This window comes from Sinohyriopsis cumingii, unplaced genomic scaffold (genome assembly GCF_028554795.1).
Source record: "Sinohyriopsis cumingii isolate HCF-2022 unplaced genomic scaffold, ASM2855479v2 utg001710l, whole genome shotgun sequence".
NCBI lineage: Eukaryota > Metazoa > Mollusca > Bivalvia > Unionida > Unionidae > Sinohyriopsis > Sinohyriopsis cumingii.
This window is the reverse complement of record NW_028316037.1, coordinates 846,834-866,940: the sequence shown is the minus strand read 5'-3', so window position 1 is coordinate 866,940 and position 20,107 is coordinate 846,834. Positions and strand designations below refer to the sequence as shown.

Sequence of the window (20,107 nt, the reverse complement as noted above, 5' to 3'; positions counted from 1 at the left end):
TATTCCTTCATGAAGGTTCAATACCTGTCTTGCGTTCGATTTCTTCAAATATGTACATGTATCCAGCATTCGTCGTCGAAAGTACATGCATCTAAGTTAACCCTTTCTGTAACTGATGCAATGTGTCCAGTTGATTTCAAAGGTTCTGTATAATTGGATGAATCCCTCTGTATAGAACATTGTATTTAGACGGCGACTTGAATTTCTTTGAATGGACGTTTTTAGCTCATTTACAACTTGTTTCTTTCTACCATTTAACCAGCGTAATTTAGAGGCGCTGAAGTTATGTTTATTGTTGTTGTTTTTTAAATGTAAAAAATCAAGCACCTGTTGAACGTAGAACATTGCTTATCAGATTTGAGGAAATTTTCATCGACATGTAGAAGACAGCAATGAAATGATAAACAGGATTAAGAATGCCGAAAGAAAGTTCCACATACATACAGCAGATCAGACGATAAGGATCACATATACTGAACAAAGAAAGTATTTTTCTTCTTAATAATTTCTATCGTAAGTGACATGACTAACGTTTGTGCAGGGCTTGCATGTAATGTATGAAAGAATCTAATTGTTTTTTAGGTTAAGATGAGAACTATTGTGAGTTTTAAAAAAGGCAGTATGTTTTGCGGAATAAAGCTCGTTCAAAAGATTTTTGTGGATAGATTGCACTTATGAAAACAAAGAAATTGATAGATTCTGGAGCCTAATGGATAGAGACCAGATCGATGGCAAGTCGAACGAGAAAATAATGGTTTCTACTCATTCGGTTTAATCGAAGACCATATACCTTGACCACATGTAATCGCTACCAGTTTTTAAATACTTCCCGAGTCCACCAAACCTAATAGTTCCTATATACATGACTACCAGACACATTCCGGGCGTAGAATATGCTGTTTTCGGTGTTTTGATTATGTTCTACATAATTAAATTTGTCTGACTCAATTTCATACCCAAGTTAGACAGATTACAGCATTTAGAAATTCTTTCCTTTTTACACGTTTGTTGAACATAGTACGTATATCCAATTAAACTAATCTTTTTTGCCATATTAAAGTTGTTGCCGAAAAAAGCTCTAGATGCAGATACCGTACTAGGGCAGCTGACGCGAGCTTAAGGTTGAAAAACGCAGCATCATGAAGGAATAAAATAATATCTCAGTTCAGACACCGGACATGTCTATCATACTATAAAAGAGAGAAGGTAAGTAACTTTTCAAAACTTTGTACCATGCTATACCCTGGATCTCACGCTGCTATTTCCGTCCATGAAGGCATTCGGTCATCATCTATGGCTTGTTTTACTACTGATGTAACTTTCTGTTCATCGAGCCACCGTTGACTTTTCTGCGCTGCACCAAACTGAAGTTGCTGGCACCAAAACGTAAAAATGTTGGCTGCAGCGACAAAGTTACGCTCATATACTGCTTGCAGACAGAGACAGTGTAGGATACGCTCCTTCATTAATCTTATAAGAATATTAGATGCAAATGAATGTTTCTATTAACTATTCACTAGAATCAACTTTAGGAATCATGTTCCATGAAAGAACTATACAGCTGTCAGCTGAAGTCCACTTGCTTCGAATTTAATATATAGTTTCTTGAAACCTCTTGTGTGGCACGCGCAACATAGAGGCGTAAGATGATTGGCTCAAAAGTTATTATTGATATTTTGTAGCAAGCAAAAAAACTACATTTAATGGACTCGTTATTAACTTCATTTTGTTGTAAATTGAAATTGAATGTATTGCAATCGTGTTTACATTAAATATTAACTTTTGATCCAATGATTTCATGCTTCTGTCATATGTCTGCCACTAAAGCACTCTTCACTCAGGAGGTAGCGAATTTTGTTTTTTCTTTAATATAGGGTTAACGTTTACAAATGCATACGTAATTCTTTCATAGAACAGGATTCCTAGAGTTTATTTGAGTGAATAGCAAATAAAATCTTACTTCTGCATCTACCACTGTTCACAGATCAATGAAGGAATGAATCTTATACACTATATCTCTCTGTATGTACATCAAGTTGTAGTTGAATGGTATTGTAAGTTTGTCTCGCAAGGCACATTTCATACAATTCTTAAATTTTTAACAACTGAATAGAAAAAATAACTGAGGAGTCAGACAAACTATACATTATGACCGTGTGCCTTCAAGGACGGAAATTACAACCAGAGATAGAGGGTCAGGTATAGAACGAAGTGTTAGGAATCCGGGTCGACATTCAGGTGTGTCTGCTGCGCACGAATGCCTAACTCCGATTTTTGTGGTATCATGGCTTTGGTGAAGCATGCATGGTCTTGATGGTATTTGAGTTGGTGCATGCAGATCCAGATTCAAATCTCCGTAGAGTACGAATTCAAACGCTCTATATGTATTACAGAGCGTTTGAATTCGTACTCTATGAGATTCGAATCCGGATCGACGGCTTGCGGTACCCATCGCCTTGCATATATATATATATATATATATATATATATATATATATATATATATATATATATATATACGTACGTGTGTTTGTATCGATTGTCATATGTTACTCATATGAAACTAAATGTTCAACGTAAACGTTCTTATTCATCGATCTAATTTTAAATTTTTACAATGCAGAAACATCTTCCACAAATGTGCCGATCACAATAGGGACTGATGGATGGCTATTATTCATATTTTCAGGCATAAGAGATAATCGCAGCATAAACAGAAAGAAGGTTGCTTTCACTGCAAACTTAGTGAATACAATACCGTCAATTGCGGCCGGTCACATTTTACTTTTTGATAGAATTGTATTCAATGAAGGAAATAGTTTTGACTTGAGGACCAGTGCCTTTACTTGCCCATTTGGAGGAACATACTACTTTTCAGCATCTGCACATGCTGCCGATGGGAAGTATCTATCTCTCTCACTTGTGAAGGATGGTGTGATGCTTGTGCGCCTATTCGTTGCTACTGTTAACGCTCAGTCAACTACTGGAGCTGTAACTAGATGCGAAGCAGGACAAAAGATCTGGCTGCAGTATGACCTCGGTATGCATGTATATGGAGAGTCATACACGTCATTCACCGGGTTCATTCTATGGGGAGATGAAACGAACAGTAGTTAAACGAGACGTCTTTTGTGCAGTGAAGGTCTCTTGCACAAGGTCGTCAAAAATACACACAATGGTCACAGCTCTGCAGGATATTTCAGTGGAAAATGTGTTATGTATATTTGATTTAATTTATATTTGTGTCGCAGAATACAAACCGAGTTTGTTTTGGATTAAATGAATAACACAAACACAATGTGTGAAAGATGGAAATTTATGAAATGAATTAATAAAGAAAAATATATGGTGTATAAATACACTGATTCTCTCACGCTCTCAACATACGATTGATCCAATCACTCTACACAAACATTCACACATTGAAAATAAACTAAAAATATGAATTCAATATGAAATACAGATTCAAGAAACCTCATGGACTGCAGATATGTTTTAAATAATATTATGCACTATAAGAGAGATTCACATAATCTCACGTATGGTACTACGAATAGGATTCAAATAATCTCAAGGTATTCAAATGTGTTTCAAATAATGTTATACACTGTAAGTGAGATTCACATAATCTCCTGAAATACAACTAAGATTCAAAATAATCTCATGTAAATAAAAATGTACCCAATTGAAACAACAATTGGAACAAACATATGCTTCTTGACCATTGTACAGTCGTACGATTCATAAACTGATGAACCGCACAGTTTCACCGAGTCCTTGGGTTGGCCCACAGTTTTATCGGCCGCTCGCACCCTTCACGGATCCACCACATGTACAGTCATACGTATACACACGTACAGACAGCATACAGCACCCTTGAATTAGTTACGTATACTTCCGTGGCTCCACTTCATGTACAGACATACGTGCATACATACATACGTATCGACAGCATGCAGCCCTATATACTCTGGAAACTCCAGACAGCTCTAAATAGCTTTAGACAGCTTCAGACAGCTCTAGTCAGCTATAATAAAACCAAACTGGTCATAATAATGGGTTCTGAAAAATCTCTAGATAAATGCTAATATATTAAACTTTAATAGCAACTTCTAATTCATAGTTCACAACGTTTCAAATATGCGTTGTAATAAATGCATCATTACACGATATAACATTACAAACTGAATAAGCTTCGCATATCAAATGAAATATAAATTTAACACTTACCCATATAGCTGGAGAACACAATGGAGAGCGCACACTCCTTGACGAGATCCAAAACGACCAGTGTGTCGGTTAGAAATTGATCTTCCTTAAATCCATTGGAGAGTGAGTAATAGTCAGGGTAAAATACCCGTGCATATCATGTTTTTAATGTCCCTCGTCGCAAGTAATTTCCGGCGAGGTATATGTTAGTACAGTCGCTTACCTGGAAAAACACTTATTCACCCTAGATAACGTTGTACGCATGTACAACAAAAAAATGTCAAATAGTTCTAAGGCAAAACCAAGTTATTTTTTTGCCTAATTCTTTGAAAATTTGATATAATTTAAATGTTTGTTTGTTAGTTGTTTTTTTTATTCCATTACATGTTATTGTAATTGAATTTTATTTGCTGGATTTGAAATTGTCCAGAAATTTAATTCAGTAGTAAACAACTAATAATAGAAACTTTGTCTCTAATGCTGACCTAGTTCGTAAACTTGATTAGAACTAGTAAGAGTTGTGGTAAACATTTTTAAAGTTTCTTTTATTCTTTGTCAGAGTAAGATTCATAAAGTGAAATCGAGACAATACTTGGAGTACGTAACATGTATCAACTAGGTTTTTCCACAGGATTTCCCCACATCCAGGCATCTGTTTTGCGCTGTAGCTAGATTTATTATTGGTGTTTTTGAGAAAGAATAGTTTTTAGTGGCTTGACAAATGAGAAGTTAAAGTGTTTCATGTTGTGATTTTATGTTGTGACCAGGTTATGGGCTAATTATTTTGTTTTCTTCAAATTATTTGGATTTCAAGTTTGTTTTCATTGGAAATACTAGTGCTCTAAATTAATTCTTGGACAAAGACATTTATAGAAATTTATACAGATTTCAAAAGCTGGAATATTATTTTCTGTGATTCAACAAAGAACTGTTGATACATCAGTACGACGCTGACCACAGCCTACGTCATCGCCTTCCATTTTGGATTTTATCGGGATTCGAACTCAGTTTCAATGGGACCATTTATTACTAGGACTCCTTTTTTTAATTTTTTTTTTACTTTGTTTTGTTCTAGGGAAATAAATTATTTGTTAAATTTTACAAAGCTTGTTGTCTTCACTTTTTTCTTGTTACACTTTGTAAGCGCCTAAACACGTAACATATGTCATTAACTTACCATATTGTGAATTAAATCCCAAATAGTCATGAAAGATCCATGACAAGTCCAAAAGTATAGAGTATTCCGAATGAATTATAGTGATGTTCCAAATGAATTCCAATCTTCAATGTACCTATGTACCAATAGACTGGAGTGTGCCGATCTGCTAACAGTCTGGATGTATCGCAAATATATAATCCAAAATGTCCTTGAATAAATTCACAATAGTTCCAGTATAGCGATTTAGTCCGAACATATTACTGCACTCTTATACTTCAGATTTTAAAACAGAAGTGAACAATTCTGGAGTAAACATCATTAATATTAAAAGTTAAGAAACAATAACCGAACCATGATGATGGTCATTAAACTCGTAAACAACTTGCTTCTAGAACATCCTTAATGTTGAAAAAAATTTCTAGACCTTGAACTCAACATCTATAATTATGTTTACATACAAGTAATAATGATCTTATAAGATTGTCGAAATTCATAGACGCAAATTAGCTACGCATTATGTTGTTGAAAAAAGCCATTCATCAGGTAAACCCAACGCCTACCCTCAGTTATGACCAAGGGTGAATTACATAGCATATAATCATGGACAAACGCCAACACACAATGCAAATTAAACATACATAACAGGAGGCATGATATATGATATTCATAATCACTAGACGAGAATTAAATTCTGAAGAGTGTATCAGCAAGAAAGAGTAAATGGGAGATGATCACGTAAGATGAAACTTCAATTACAAAAGTAATAATGACTTAGCAAATCATATTAATATTTACAATAAAAACAATTGTCACTGACAAATGTGTCAACAGCAAAACAATTAGGGTACTATCCATCCTGATGATTTCCTTTCCTGTCTCGTCCAACCAAATTATGCAAAATTAAAATTCTTGTTTGATTGTAATCTGTATGTGTATGGTTATATGAACTTAAATTGTGCATCTTCTTTTTTTCACTAAGTGTAGATCTGGAAAACCATATACATGAAACCTACGGATTGTGTTGTTGAGAAACAAACTGATTCCCATTAACTCACGTCAATATCTGATCCAAACTGGGTTCTTTTTGGTGTCTATTACATTTGTCTTGTAGACGAGAAGGTAGCCTTTTAATATCAACGATATAAGCCTACAATATTGGCTGATTTTGAACTAATATTAAACTTATACCGTTAAATGTGGAAATTAAAACAAAATACAGCGAAAAATGTAATTTTTAAGAATAAAAACAATAACATTGGCTGCCCAAAAATTCATTCTCATATACAGAGGACACAAATAGACACACGTTCAAAAGATTTTTAACCAAAACGCTATCTGTTAAATTTATTAAATAGTTCGTAAGATTACTTCTTCCTAAAGTATTAAACATTCAATTATATTGACAGATATTACATATAGTTTGAACACTAAAACACTGTCTTACTCGTCTTGCATGAGAAGCTTCACAATCTGTTAGTTAAAACTTCTATTAAAATCATTATTCTACTCTCGTTACCGATAATTATCCAAAATGATTACCTGTTTGGTTGTGTAGACTAGGAAATCTCCACTAATAGTTTTAGGTTATCCTGTCAAAGAGAATAGTTAACGTCTCGAGTTGTACACACGAGCAACTCCTTTCTTTTTATCCTTTTGTTCACCTTTATAAGAAAAATATTAAATGAGATATGTTTTATATCAGGCGTCTTAAAATAACAAAAACAAAGTTCGGGCTTTAAGAAGGTCGCTTTAAAACACAAAACTAATGAGTCCCAATACATCAACAAGGGTAAGGTTAAACAATTTTCTATAATACGATGATGTGCAATGAATGAAATCCGTAGTACAAGCAAACATATTGTTTTCTTGTCCAATCGGCGGAAACAAATTGCACCACGTGCCTTTAGTGCGTAAGCAAGACATGAATAATCAATGAATTATGTCAATATAGTGTGATGAAGATATATTTTAATGGTCGTTTGGCGGCGATCGCTTTGCCTTGATGTGGATTTCCGACGGAGTGAGCGTTCGAGGCTGGAGTCATATTTCAACCTTTTGCACTTGCACAGTGAATAGATTTTGAATACTTTCACTGCTCAAGTATGGATATTATATAATACAGACCAAGATAATTACTGACAGTACATGCATAAACAATTACAAACGTGTTCCAAGTTATCTCGCGACTACAAAATAAATTCTCAAGCCAGCGTATGCCATTTGTTTCACCAGCTGACAGTAACAGAAGAGTATCCTGCGCTTGACAAAACTTGACATCTAATTGGTTAATCACTAGATATGCAAACCATATAAGACATTTTTTTGCATGGTAGTAGGTACTTAAGAAAGCCAAGACACAAGTTCATGCTCGTGTAGTATTTACCTAGTATATTCGACTAACTCACTGTATGTTAGTCCTGACTGGTGTGCACCAAAGATTGCAAATATAAACGAAATCAAAATGAATTAAAATATTTTAAATTAAGTAAATATATTAAAGTAAAGATATTAAGTTGTGATGTATGTTTTCCCGGTGGAAATACTTACAATTGCTTGATTATTTTCCATTTTTGCTATTTTGTAACTTCTCGTATAATTTTTGTGAACTACGCATAAGCAATTAAGTATAATTCTATTATAGCTGCTCCACCACTTCCTGTCTAAACGAAAACATGTTACACAAGAAGCATGAATGAGAAAGGTAATATTGTGACAGTTACCAGATGTGAAACTAAACAAAACGTGCGGATCAGATTACAATACGCTGAGTTCATATATGGATATAGTTATATGTCATTCTCATGATTCCATCTTTCGGACGATCGGGCGGAGAGAAGTTGAACAAACAATTCTGAAAATTGAAACGTTTAATGGATATTTTATGATATCAAATCTCCAAAACGAAATGTTAAAATGTATTCTATGTGAAAAGGAATACAATTTATCTCAGAATACCGATACTATTAATGTATATCATAATGGAAAAATCGCACAAAATGCCAACGTGTTCTCGATGCAACATTTCTCGTTTTTGAAGTGGTTTAAAGAATACATGCATTATCTTGTACAAAAGGAATGACACAGAAATGATTTGAATGTAAGAATCCAAGTTTCTAAAATCAGCCAGTAACATATCTGCAAATAGTTTAGACAGCTATTTGTTCTACTCTACACAGTTTATGAATCTTCAACTCAGTGTGCTATTTCCAACACTATAGATTATCACTTAAACCTCGTTCGAGAAAAGTAATGTTTGAGGAATCTGTTATGCAAAAAGCTAAACGTTCTTATGACGAAATCGTACACAAGCGCGTTATTGTGACGTAATATGCATTAATAAGATAATCATATATGATGCATACGGAGATATGGGTAAGGCATCCGTTATCAAGATATATATTAGTAACCTGGTACCCTGCCCTCTTAAGGGACGTATTAAAGAAAGCAAGGTACTGGACTACAAGTTTATAATGATTTTCATACATTATGGTGGATGAACCATAATAGTCTCATTCAGTAAGAGCTGACGAGATATCGACATTGATAAGTGATTGTCTTTTTCTTGGCTCTTTCGTCCGCACTCCCCTATTAGATAAACAATGGTTATGAAATGGATACATGATTTTTGCCAGTATTAATATAATTTAAACCCATAAGCTTAAAATAACGCCGTGGTTAGGATGAAGGCATGCTTGCATCCGTATAATATATTATCATAAATATCAACATGTTCCACAACGTCGATTTTCCAAACAACAGCACAAATTCAATGTCTTTGACAAACGTACAACTTCCTCCACCATTAATACTGACCGCCATGTATAACCTATCTTGTGCTGCAAAATGGCGTTAAACCCTATAACAACAACAACAACAACGGCAAGACTGAAAATCCAACCACTTCTGACATTACGACAAGACTGAAAATCCAACCACATCAGACATTAGGACAAGAGTGAAAATAATTAACAATTGTATAATGACCTTTTATTTCCAAATAATGGATATAATGTCACCAATTACCTAGTTTTCGAAAGTGGACATCCATTATGAACTGAGTACGTATGTTAATAGCATCGAAGGTTGTGTTAGAGAAGAATTAATTTAGTTCGTTATGGTCTTGATAAAGTTCTCATACGCTATACTCCTTGTTCGTTTTGACCATGTACCAATGTCTACAAGTATTCTTCGCTTGAAAAACATTTCCTTAGCAGTCTGAATTGCCTATAACCATACTCTGTCATATGTACCATTGCTATCATTGTGTTTATTTTTTCCACGGAACGATATTCGATCAAACTAGAATTATTGTTGAGGACATACAGAAAATATAGCAATTTAAAGTAATTATTGTCCATTTGTCTTGCTCATAAATTTCACTGCCCACGTAGGTTCTCTTGCATATGGGATATTTTAGTTGATGACATTTGTGTTTTTTATGTCTGTGTTTCATCTACGTTAATAAAAACCATGACATTCTATGAGAAAGCTTGTTTTATTTTATGTAGCTAACGACATTTACGGGTGATTTATCCGCTGTCACTTCCATTCCACTAATTTGCATCAAGCAAAATTATATTTTGTTGGTAGTCTCTCTCTCTCTCTCTCTCTCTTCGGCAGAAGAAACTAGTATGGTCTGTTTGTAATGGCTGTGATAAAATCATGAAAACAAACTTGTTTGTTCATGCAGATACTATTTAGAAATGATGTTGTGAATGCAGATATTGTTTCAAAGTGATGTTGTGAAACCTCTTAACACATTAAAAAAGATACAATATGGGCGACTCAAACGTTTCTGACACAAGATTATTTGGGTTTAGGTAGGTTTCGTCCTCGAGAAGTTTCATTCTATTAATATTTTTATGTCAATGTAGTATGAAAATGTACTATATGAACATCAATATTTGTCTTGTTTTACGAATTACATTATTTTCTTGTGTGTGCGATTTATTTAGCTAGTCGAATATTGTCTTGAGACTGGAAGCAACATATAAAGACTAGCACAGAATATATATGCATGAAACAGAACAAAGTACACATGTCTAAACAGAAAAAAAATTATTTTATGAGTCCATTTTGTATTTTGTCTTTCTTTGCCCAAGGAAGTTCATTAGTTTCTTGTGCGCGCGATGTATCTAGTCAGACGATTATTGTCTTGAGAGGTGAAGCAAATATGTATTTCATTAACATAAACATGAGTGAATAAGAAAGGAACAGTTAAAATGTTATTTGCATGAAATTCAAAGCATTATTAAAGCCTAAACAAAGCATAACATGTTTATTGAGTCCAGGTTCTTGGCTTGTTACAGAATGATCACTTGCATTTGAATTTCTAGTCTTCTGATTCCAATAGAACAATGTTTAGAAAATGCACAATAACCTCTGCTGATATTTGTATGTTGTGCAGAGGTTAATCACTAGCGCCAGTACTATAGGCCAGGTACATCTGACTAGTATTCGGTGTTTGGTCGCAAAATGTAGAAATATGAAGGAAATGTATAAAGAACGTTATGAGTGTAGTAAACACCCTGGAGTAATAAATTCACGTTTTCCCATAAATAATATTTCAGATGCAAACTACGAACTTGAAAGGGTTCATTAAACTATAAAAAGAGAAATAGGTCAAATGTATAACACAGAATGCAGCAAAGATTGAAATGCAAGACATATGTGTCTTAGCGTTAGTTGTTAATTGAAATTCGCAATGATGTCATTTACAGGGAACAGTCATACGACAAGGGCATTAAATTTAATTTCGCCCATTTTTGCGATAGTCGTGCATACAGATTTGGGACATTACAAGGATTCTTTCTGTAACTTCTTTTCATAGATATTTTAAATATACTAATGTTTGCAAAATCTTGCTCTCTGAATTTGGTCATAGATTTTCAGAAACTGTTTTTGTATGTTCTTTGTTTTGCACTTTAAACAATCGCGGTACTATAAATATTAGAAGTACAACAATCCTGTATTCAGGAAACATGGGTATAACATCCTAACACTAGTATGGGAAAAAATGATTCTTATGCGGAAAATTACGATGCAAGAATTTCAAATTAATTTTTTCAAAAGTATCTAATTTAGGTAGTATTTACAGCGTTTAGGCCTCTCACTCCTGTTGATTCCTCTTTGGTGATAAATATTCTATCCTTACAAAAAGATACATAATTATTGAATTTTGTGTTGTCATTGTCATAACTAATCTTTCTTGCCTGCTTGGCAAAGCACCGTGTATCCTTTCGTAAACCAGCAGAAATCCCTCTCAAACCGGTATCGTTGTTTCTATTACTTTTATTTTATACGTTTTAAATTCCAGACCCAGAGAAATTTTAAAATGTAAAATTACCAAGAAATACAAGCATTACAAAAATCAGTGTACCGATACAATTCTTACACGCATGCGTTTCTGTTCATGTATTGTGCTCCGCATGATTTGTATTTTAACTGCAAGAGGCTTTTGAGAATTAAGGACTCTGATGTTATCCAAACGTGGATAATGATGTTATACAAACGCTGAAACACTCTGCATTCGGATATTATCCAAGCTCTGACATAATAATGTAATGGTAAGTTCAGTGCTCGGCCTCTATAAGCCCTGAAAAATTTGAACTGAGATTTATCAAACCTACTCGATTTATCTTCAAAGTACCCTTGAACATACATCGCATTATTGCTTGAGTTATTTGTTCACAAAATTGTATTACTTTCATTGAATGGCATTTTAAGAAAACAAAACATGTTTCTTCTTGTATATCTTGGTGAATGCAGCGTACCTTCTAAAAATGTGGGACCTCATTGTGGTCAAGCTTGTGATACTGATTGCAAATTAAACATATTTCTGTTTGATTAACCAACATTTCAGGTTCACCAATAATCGTTCCGTTAAGTGAGTTTCCTTCCTTCATAACTATTCAATATCTGAGCTGCGTTTGATTCCTTTGAATCTATCAATTTGTCTAGCAATAGTCTTCGATAGGATATGCATTTAGTTTTACACACTCTGTAAATCAATGCAATGTGACCAGTTGGGTTACAAGATCCTGGTAATAGGATGAAATCCTCTGTTTAGAACACTTTATTCAGACTGAGATTAGAACTTTCTTCAATGAAACTCTGTTACTGATTCATAACGTGTGCCTTTCTAACATTCAAATAATGTGATGTTAGCGAAACTTAAGGATCCAAATTTAAATTATATATATATATATATATATATATATATATATATATATATATATATATATATATATATATATATATATATATATATATATATATATATATGGAAAAATCATGCACCCATGATTTCATTTGACATGTAGAAGACTGTGACAGCAATATAATGCTGGAATGTAGTAAGAATCCGGAAAACACATATGTTCCTCATACATACAGCAGATCGCACGACACAGATGAATAGGCAAATTAGAGTCGTGCCTCAGGTTAAGGGCGAAATCTCATTTGCAAATGATATTGGCCGGAACAAAAAGGTAATTTTACATAAGGAGCATCTTCACATCATCAACGTCGTTGCACAAGATTAATTATCGACGATGCTGAACTGAATTTTATAACCAATGATACAACCAGCAAGAACACGATTGCGTATACAAATAGTGCAATGCTGAAAGATGGAAGTATGCTGGGTACTATTGTATGTTATTATCACGATAATTCACCGCAATATACTCATTTGAGATCTTCTATGCTAACGTACGTTTACATAAACCTACTGTCGATGATAAAAAGATTTCCTGATACTGCAGTTAGGGTCGCCACAGATTCATTTTATATCGACAAAACAAATATAGGTTCGTTAGATGGATGTGATATAAGTGCAACCGATGCTCCTAACAATGAAAGTGTTGTCCCATGGGGCAGTTAGCGAGTCAAGAATGAGAAGATACTCGACTTTTCCGAATCTGCGGATTATAAACCTTTACCTGAATATTACAAAAATAGTCAAATCACAGAGGCATTATCTGCACCATCTGTATACGATCATGTGGATAGACATAAAACTGTTTATCTTAATAGACCCGGCATTTCTGGTAAAACAACACGTGCGATAAATCTGTTCCTGAACCATGGTTCAGGGAAATCTGATATGACAGTGCTGATTCCGACCTACAGACTAGTTAGGGAGATGAACGATAGAGGTGTTGAGACTTGTACTTATCACAGTTTCTTTCGATGGAAGGGAGATGCATGGACACTTAAGCGAATGGGTGAGAAATATGTTCCTAAAATTATAATCTGGGATGAGATATGCACGGTACCCGTAGACGTGTTGAAAAGGTTTCTTGAATGGTTGTAGACAAAAAATACTGATGTTGTTATGTGTGGATATCATGGACAACCACCGCCATTTACAGATAAATCCCCACATCGCTGGTTAAAAGAATCCGTGGATTATTATGAGGAAATAGTCGATGACCATAGGGCTCTCGATGAACCACTGAAAGGGTTGAAGCGGTTGATACGACTACAACCGGATAAAATTCAGTGCGAGATAATGTGTGAAGTAATTCCAGAAACAACAAACGAAAATGTTTGGAATTTATAGCACCCTAACGAGCTGATAGTTGCATTACGGAAATGTGTTCATGATTCACTTCAGCAAAATTTATTTCTGCTACACAAGGAGAAGTTTTCAGATCCATCAGTCCAATTGTGTTATCGCCCAGCGGATAAACGACGACAGAATATTGATGTTGAGTTTCCTGGCACTAATAGCAACGCAAGTTTGTTCTTAATATTGTTGTTGTTCCTGTAGATGTCGCCGTTGATCTTGTCGAGAAGAGCGAGCTTGAGTGCGGGACCCTGGGATATGCAATAACCATTCACTCGTCCCAGGGATTGACTATTTCTGATACTAAAATTTGGATTATTGATGATCGTATCGAATGGTCAAATTTAGTATATTTAGCAGCTTTGAGAGTCCGACGAATGTCTCAAATAGGGTTATTCCTGAATTTATTCAGGATAACAGCACGATGGACAAGGATCAAATTCAGGAAATTAACGCATTATTGTTAGAGAAGAAATTAACTGGTTATATGCGAATCGACAAAAAAACGCGACTTTGATCTTGATGTTGAGTTTACTATAACACTACGACAACAACAAAACAATCCTGTAATACAGTAATGTTGTGGTAGTATTTGAAAGACAAGTATTCGAGTAATTATCCAAGACAGTTTACCTTGGATAGAATAAATAGTAGTTGTGGCCATCGCAAGGGCCCTCGTCGATAAATTCGTCCAACCGCAGATGCGACTTTGGTTGCTGTCTTTGATGATGATGGTTGTGCTTTTGTGTATATACTTACAACGTCGACGAGAGTCAGTGCATATTTGTACACACGCGATTGACGTCTACATGTTTTAATAGTATTATCTGGTAAAAACAAACTATCTGCCTGATGAACTTCATTGGCGGTAATGACATAAAAATGTCCGTATTGAATTTGTTTAGGGGGAGGTAGATACATTTGCTATATTGCTTGTCTTTCTAACCAATCTGCAGCAACAGCACATGTGACCCTTGCAGCGTCGGCAAGTTTACCGTTGCAGCTCTTCCCCTCCAGTATCCTCTCGGGCTATCATAAATCGACTCCGTATAATAATTACCGGCGATTATTTACCATCCCCTAACACTAGTTTACCTTTCATCGCAGATCATATCAACCAGTTGGTAATTGATTCTCTTACAGATTTATTCTTCACAGACTTTAGTGGGTGTATCAACTTCGCATCTGCAATATGTCGTTGTTTCTGATATGGACTTTTATACGCGACATCATAAACGTGGCACTCTTGAACAATCGCATTCACTGGCGACTCAGCGGGTCGCGGTTGATCCTCTTCGTTGAGTCGGATATCAAGACTGGTTCCATGACCACAGTAATTATATCCCGGATGATGTTTTCCCCCTGAGTCTTTAGCCCATGGGGCCCGTGATAATATGCCGAGTGAAGCAGCGATATAAGACACGAAATAAACATATACTTTTTGAACCAATTTTCACACATTGGCCTGTGAGTGCATGTCTAAGATTCTTTGTTATAGTTGCTGTTAATCCACTGGTATCAGTGAAGCCCTTGCACCGAACACAATATAAATTCATATGGGCATAGAACACAATTAATTTTACTATATGTTCTCTACATTTGTTTCTCAGTACTGACCTTTCCACTGTGTGACAATTAAAAGAAATCATATGTTAATCTAAAATACCTTCAAAGATGACTTCACGGTGTAGTTCTTGTCAAAGGTTGACCTGCTCTTTTTTGTGATGCTGGACTGTCAACAGAGCAACATGTAAACAGAACACATATCTAACTTCCGGATCATCACCAAGGCCTTGTTACTCACTGTGCACTGTCGCCGAAATACACACAGACAACTACAATCTGAGCTCATATTATCAAGATTAAACAATTATCTTTAAATCCCTACCAAAAATGCATAAATAAAACTCTTCTATCACCAACGAAATGAGAGAGAGGACAAAATGTTCTAAAAATAGACTAAACTACATTCGTGGGTACTGAACTGGAAGTACTAATTGTGACCCGATTCCATATAATTATTATATGGATGTAATTGACCTCTCAGCGACAAGAGAAAACGAGCCTGTTAAGCATTACCGGTGGCACTAAATTCTATTTGAGCGATTATCATAGGTCCATCTGGGTCTGGTAAGACTTAATTTTCACTCAGCATGATAACGAGATGGCTTAAGTGGGATAAGTTATATTTAGTGGCCCCATCAGTGGATGGCCAAATAAGTAGTGAATGGGGCCACCCTAGCCTCAATGGGAATTATCATTACAGAGACCCCTGGGCCACTCTAGCCTCAATGGAAAATTAACATGGAGAAAAATCGTGGGCCACTCTAGCCTCAAGGGGAATTTAACATGGGAAATAGTCTTGGTCTACTCTAGCCTCAAGGGGAATTGAACATGGAGAAAAAACCCTGGGCCACTCTAGCCTCAAGGGGAATTGAATATGGGGGAATAAAGTGTGGGTCTATCTAGGGACAAGGGGAATTGAACATATGGAAATTGAACATGGTGGATCTGTATAGCGTCAAGGGGAATTGAACATGGTGGGACTGTCTAGGGACAATGATGATAGAGGGTCAAACACAACAGAGACAGAGACATACATACAGTAGTACAAGCGTGAGATTTATATATAAAGCATTACCAAGACCTGAAATCTTGATGGGGTGTTCAAAAATTTGCATAATTGTAATGATGCTATAAATAGCGATAATCAAGGAAATGCTCAGCGACAAAATGGATGTGACTAAAAGTAACGTTAAAATGACGAAATTGTCCCAGAATTTAAAGGAAAATAAACATATCCCCGAAAATTAAGTTGCAATGGTTTAGACTAAAATGGATAAAATTAGTAACTACTTACAATATCAACTTCTGTGACGATCGTGGATAAATACCTATGTATCTATAATCAGCTGAAATTCCTATGAAATCCCACTATCTATTTATAGCTCCAACTTGTGGGTTTTTCCTTTGGAAAATCCCACTATCTTTTTATAGCCTCAGCTTGAGTGACGTTCCTGTTTATGATATCTAGTATATATTTATAGCTACAAAATGTGGAAATCCCCAAGTCGATATTTATAGTCTCAAAATTTCCAGCGTCAGTGACGTCACTGTACTGAACACTAGGGATAAACGGCAACAGTGTTGCAAGTGGCTGACCTGAATACGCGCTACTGTAGGTAGGTAGGTAGAGTGTATCTGATAGGGATAAAGTGAGTTTTATAGGGACAAACAGAGACCAATACACACACACACACACACACACACAACATACGCGCGCAGACACACTCACACACACACAGAGGGAAGAGGAAAAAACAAACCCCAAATATACTATCCACACTCGGGAGGAAGAAAAAAAAAAACAACCAAATATACGATCTACACAACGTACGCGAACACACACACACACACACACACACACACACACACACACACACACACACACACACACACACAGAGGGAAGAGGAAAAAACAAACCCCAAATATACTATCAACACAGAAGGGAGATAATACAAACCCCAAATAAACTATCCACACAAACGTACGCGAACGCATACAAACCCCAAATATACTATCAACACAGAAGGGAGATAATACAAACCCCAAATAAACTATCCACACAAACGTACGCGAACGCATACAAACCCCAAATATACTATCAACACAGAAGGGAGATAATACAAACCCCAAATAAACTATCCACACAAACGTACGCGAACGCATACAAACCCCAAATATACTATCAACACAGAAGGAGATAATACAAACCCCAAATAAACTATCCACACAAACGTACGCGAACGCATACAAACCCAAAATATACTATCCACACAACGTCGCTAACGCATACAAACTCCAAATATGCTATCCACACTCGGGAGGAAGACGAAAAAACAACCAAATATACGATCTACACAACGTACGCGAACACACACACACACACACACAGAGGGAAGAGGAAAAAACAAACCCCAAATATACTATCAACACAGAAGGGAGATAATACAAACCCCAAATAAACTATCCACACAAACGTACGCGAACGCATACAAACCCCAAATACACTATCAACACAGAAGGGAGATAATACAAACCCCAAATAAACTATCCACACAAACGTACGCGAACGCATACAAACCCCAAATACACTATCAACACAGAAGGGAGATAATACAAACCCCAAATAAACTATCCACACAAACGTACGCGAACACATACAAACCCCAAATATACTATCCACACAACGTCGCTAACGCATACAAACCGCAAATATACTTTACACACTCGGGAGGAAGAAGAAGAAAAACAACCAAATATGCGATCTACACAACGTACGCGAACACACACACACACACACACACGCACACCACAGAGGGAAGAAGAAGAAAACCATTATACACTATCCACACGCAGTGAAGAAATAACCCTTTATATATATACTATCAACAGAGAGTGAAGAAAATAACCCATTATATTCCATCAACACAGAGTGAAGAAGAAAAAGTTTTTTGAAAGCACCTAAGCCCTCACCTGCAATGACCAACTCTGCCAAACACCTACACCCCACCCACCCCCACTCCCAACACTACAAAACCCATTTAACCCGTTATTTTATGGCATCAGTGTGTGATTTAGGAAACATCAAGACACAAAATGATGGACGAATAGACTGACTATTGTTTACGGACTTGCATGCCTAAAGAGCGTGCGTGAAGGAAAACATCCTTCCATTTCAATTCTAACTAAAACATGATCCAGAGGGATAGAGAGAGGTGAAAGAGCACAATTTCATAAAGTGTGAGTAAAAACAAAACACGCCATCCTTATTATACAATGTCAAGACCAAGAGACACTTACGTTTTCTTTCTGGTCTATTCTCTTTTAGAAGGTAGTATGAAATTTCACATCAGGGCCAACGCATCGGCTCACATTGTCAATTTTTCCATTTCCATGTTTTTACTGGCACAAGTTCTTCATCATCTTCAATTTCTTCTTCTTCTGAATCCCTCTTCTCTGTTTCGTCTTGTTTTTGTTTCTTCTCTTTTCTCGTAGGGCACTCTGAATTCCAGTGTCCTTTCTCCTGACAACGATATTAGGTATCTTGACTTTTGTCTCTCTTTCTTAGACGAAGCAGGTATTCTGGAGACAAATACCCATTTACCTTTGCAGATATAGCAAACTTCATTAGCACTTACACACTTTCGTATGACTCTCATCAAATCAACGACCAAAAGAGTAAGTTTTGTTGCCACTTTCGCATGTGAATTATGCTTTCGTATGACTTTTAGCAAATATTTGACCAGCAGGTCGATCTGTGCTGACTCTTCCATCTTCTTGATCGTTTGAGAGCGGAATGAATACTCTGACGCTAAGACACTCTCCTTATATACATGGACCTGCTGCGTATGAAACCTAGTCAAATGTAATTTTGCAATAAGATGAAACGATTTCATTGAGGAAGTAAAAAGCAATGATGTACCGTATCGCCTCACACAAAACCTGAAGTTTTAGTTCAAATCCGTGTCAGCGATTTCGAAGACGACATAACTGAGCTTTAATCAATGCTCTCCAATTATGACACAAAACCACGAGTCCTGATTCACGCCAAAAGAAATTTCGTTCGGTCCATAAAAAATAGTATCACATCTGAGAAACGCAAAAACGAACTTCCAGAAAACTGAGAACGACGGCTTACACCTACAACGTAAATGTGTGAGTTCAAGTAGTGCGTAAAACTTAGTCAAATTAGATTTTTATAGTCAAGACGAAACGATCTCTTTTCGAACAAGAAAGCAGACACCAAGCGACAATGGCGATCCGTGTCACACAACACTTTTCAAAATGTATATTATCAGAGGTTTGTTCTAGCGATCTGCACGGTTAAATTAAATGTTGATGTATTTTGCAATAAGACGGACACAATTTCCATGGGATCGCCCATGGTACGATTGTTCGTGCATTAGTTTAATTTTTAAAAATATTTTTTTATATAAATCGCCTATAGGATAGACCCAGTAAAGCATGGTCATTCTCGTCACTGTCTGAATAGCTACTCAAGTCAATTCGAAGCGAACGCGGTAAGAAAATAAGTATAGCCAATGAAATGGCTTACAACGGGTGATGCATTGTTTTGTTCTAGGGCTGTGTGGCATAATAATCC

The 20,107-nt window shown here is 35.9% G+C and overlaps 1 protein-coding gene across 1 annotated transcript in view; it reads left to right on the top strand.

Annotated features, from left to right (window-relative positions):
- LOC149771719 (uncharacterized) overlaps positions 1-4,048 on the top strand; it is a 49,564-nt gene extending 45,516 nt beyond the window's left edge. Inside the window, exon 2 of the mRNA XM_089948184.1 lies at positions 2,690-4,048. Within this exon, the coding sequence (XP_089804310.1) occupies positions 2,690-3,117 (428 nt within the window). The 3' untranslated portion in view covers positions 3,118-4,048. The remainder of the gene's footprint in view (positions 1-2,689) is intronic.
- The last annotated feature ends 16,059 nt before the right edge of the window (positions 4,049-20,107 follow it).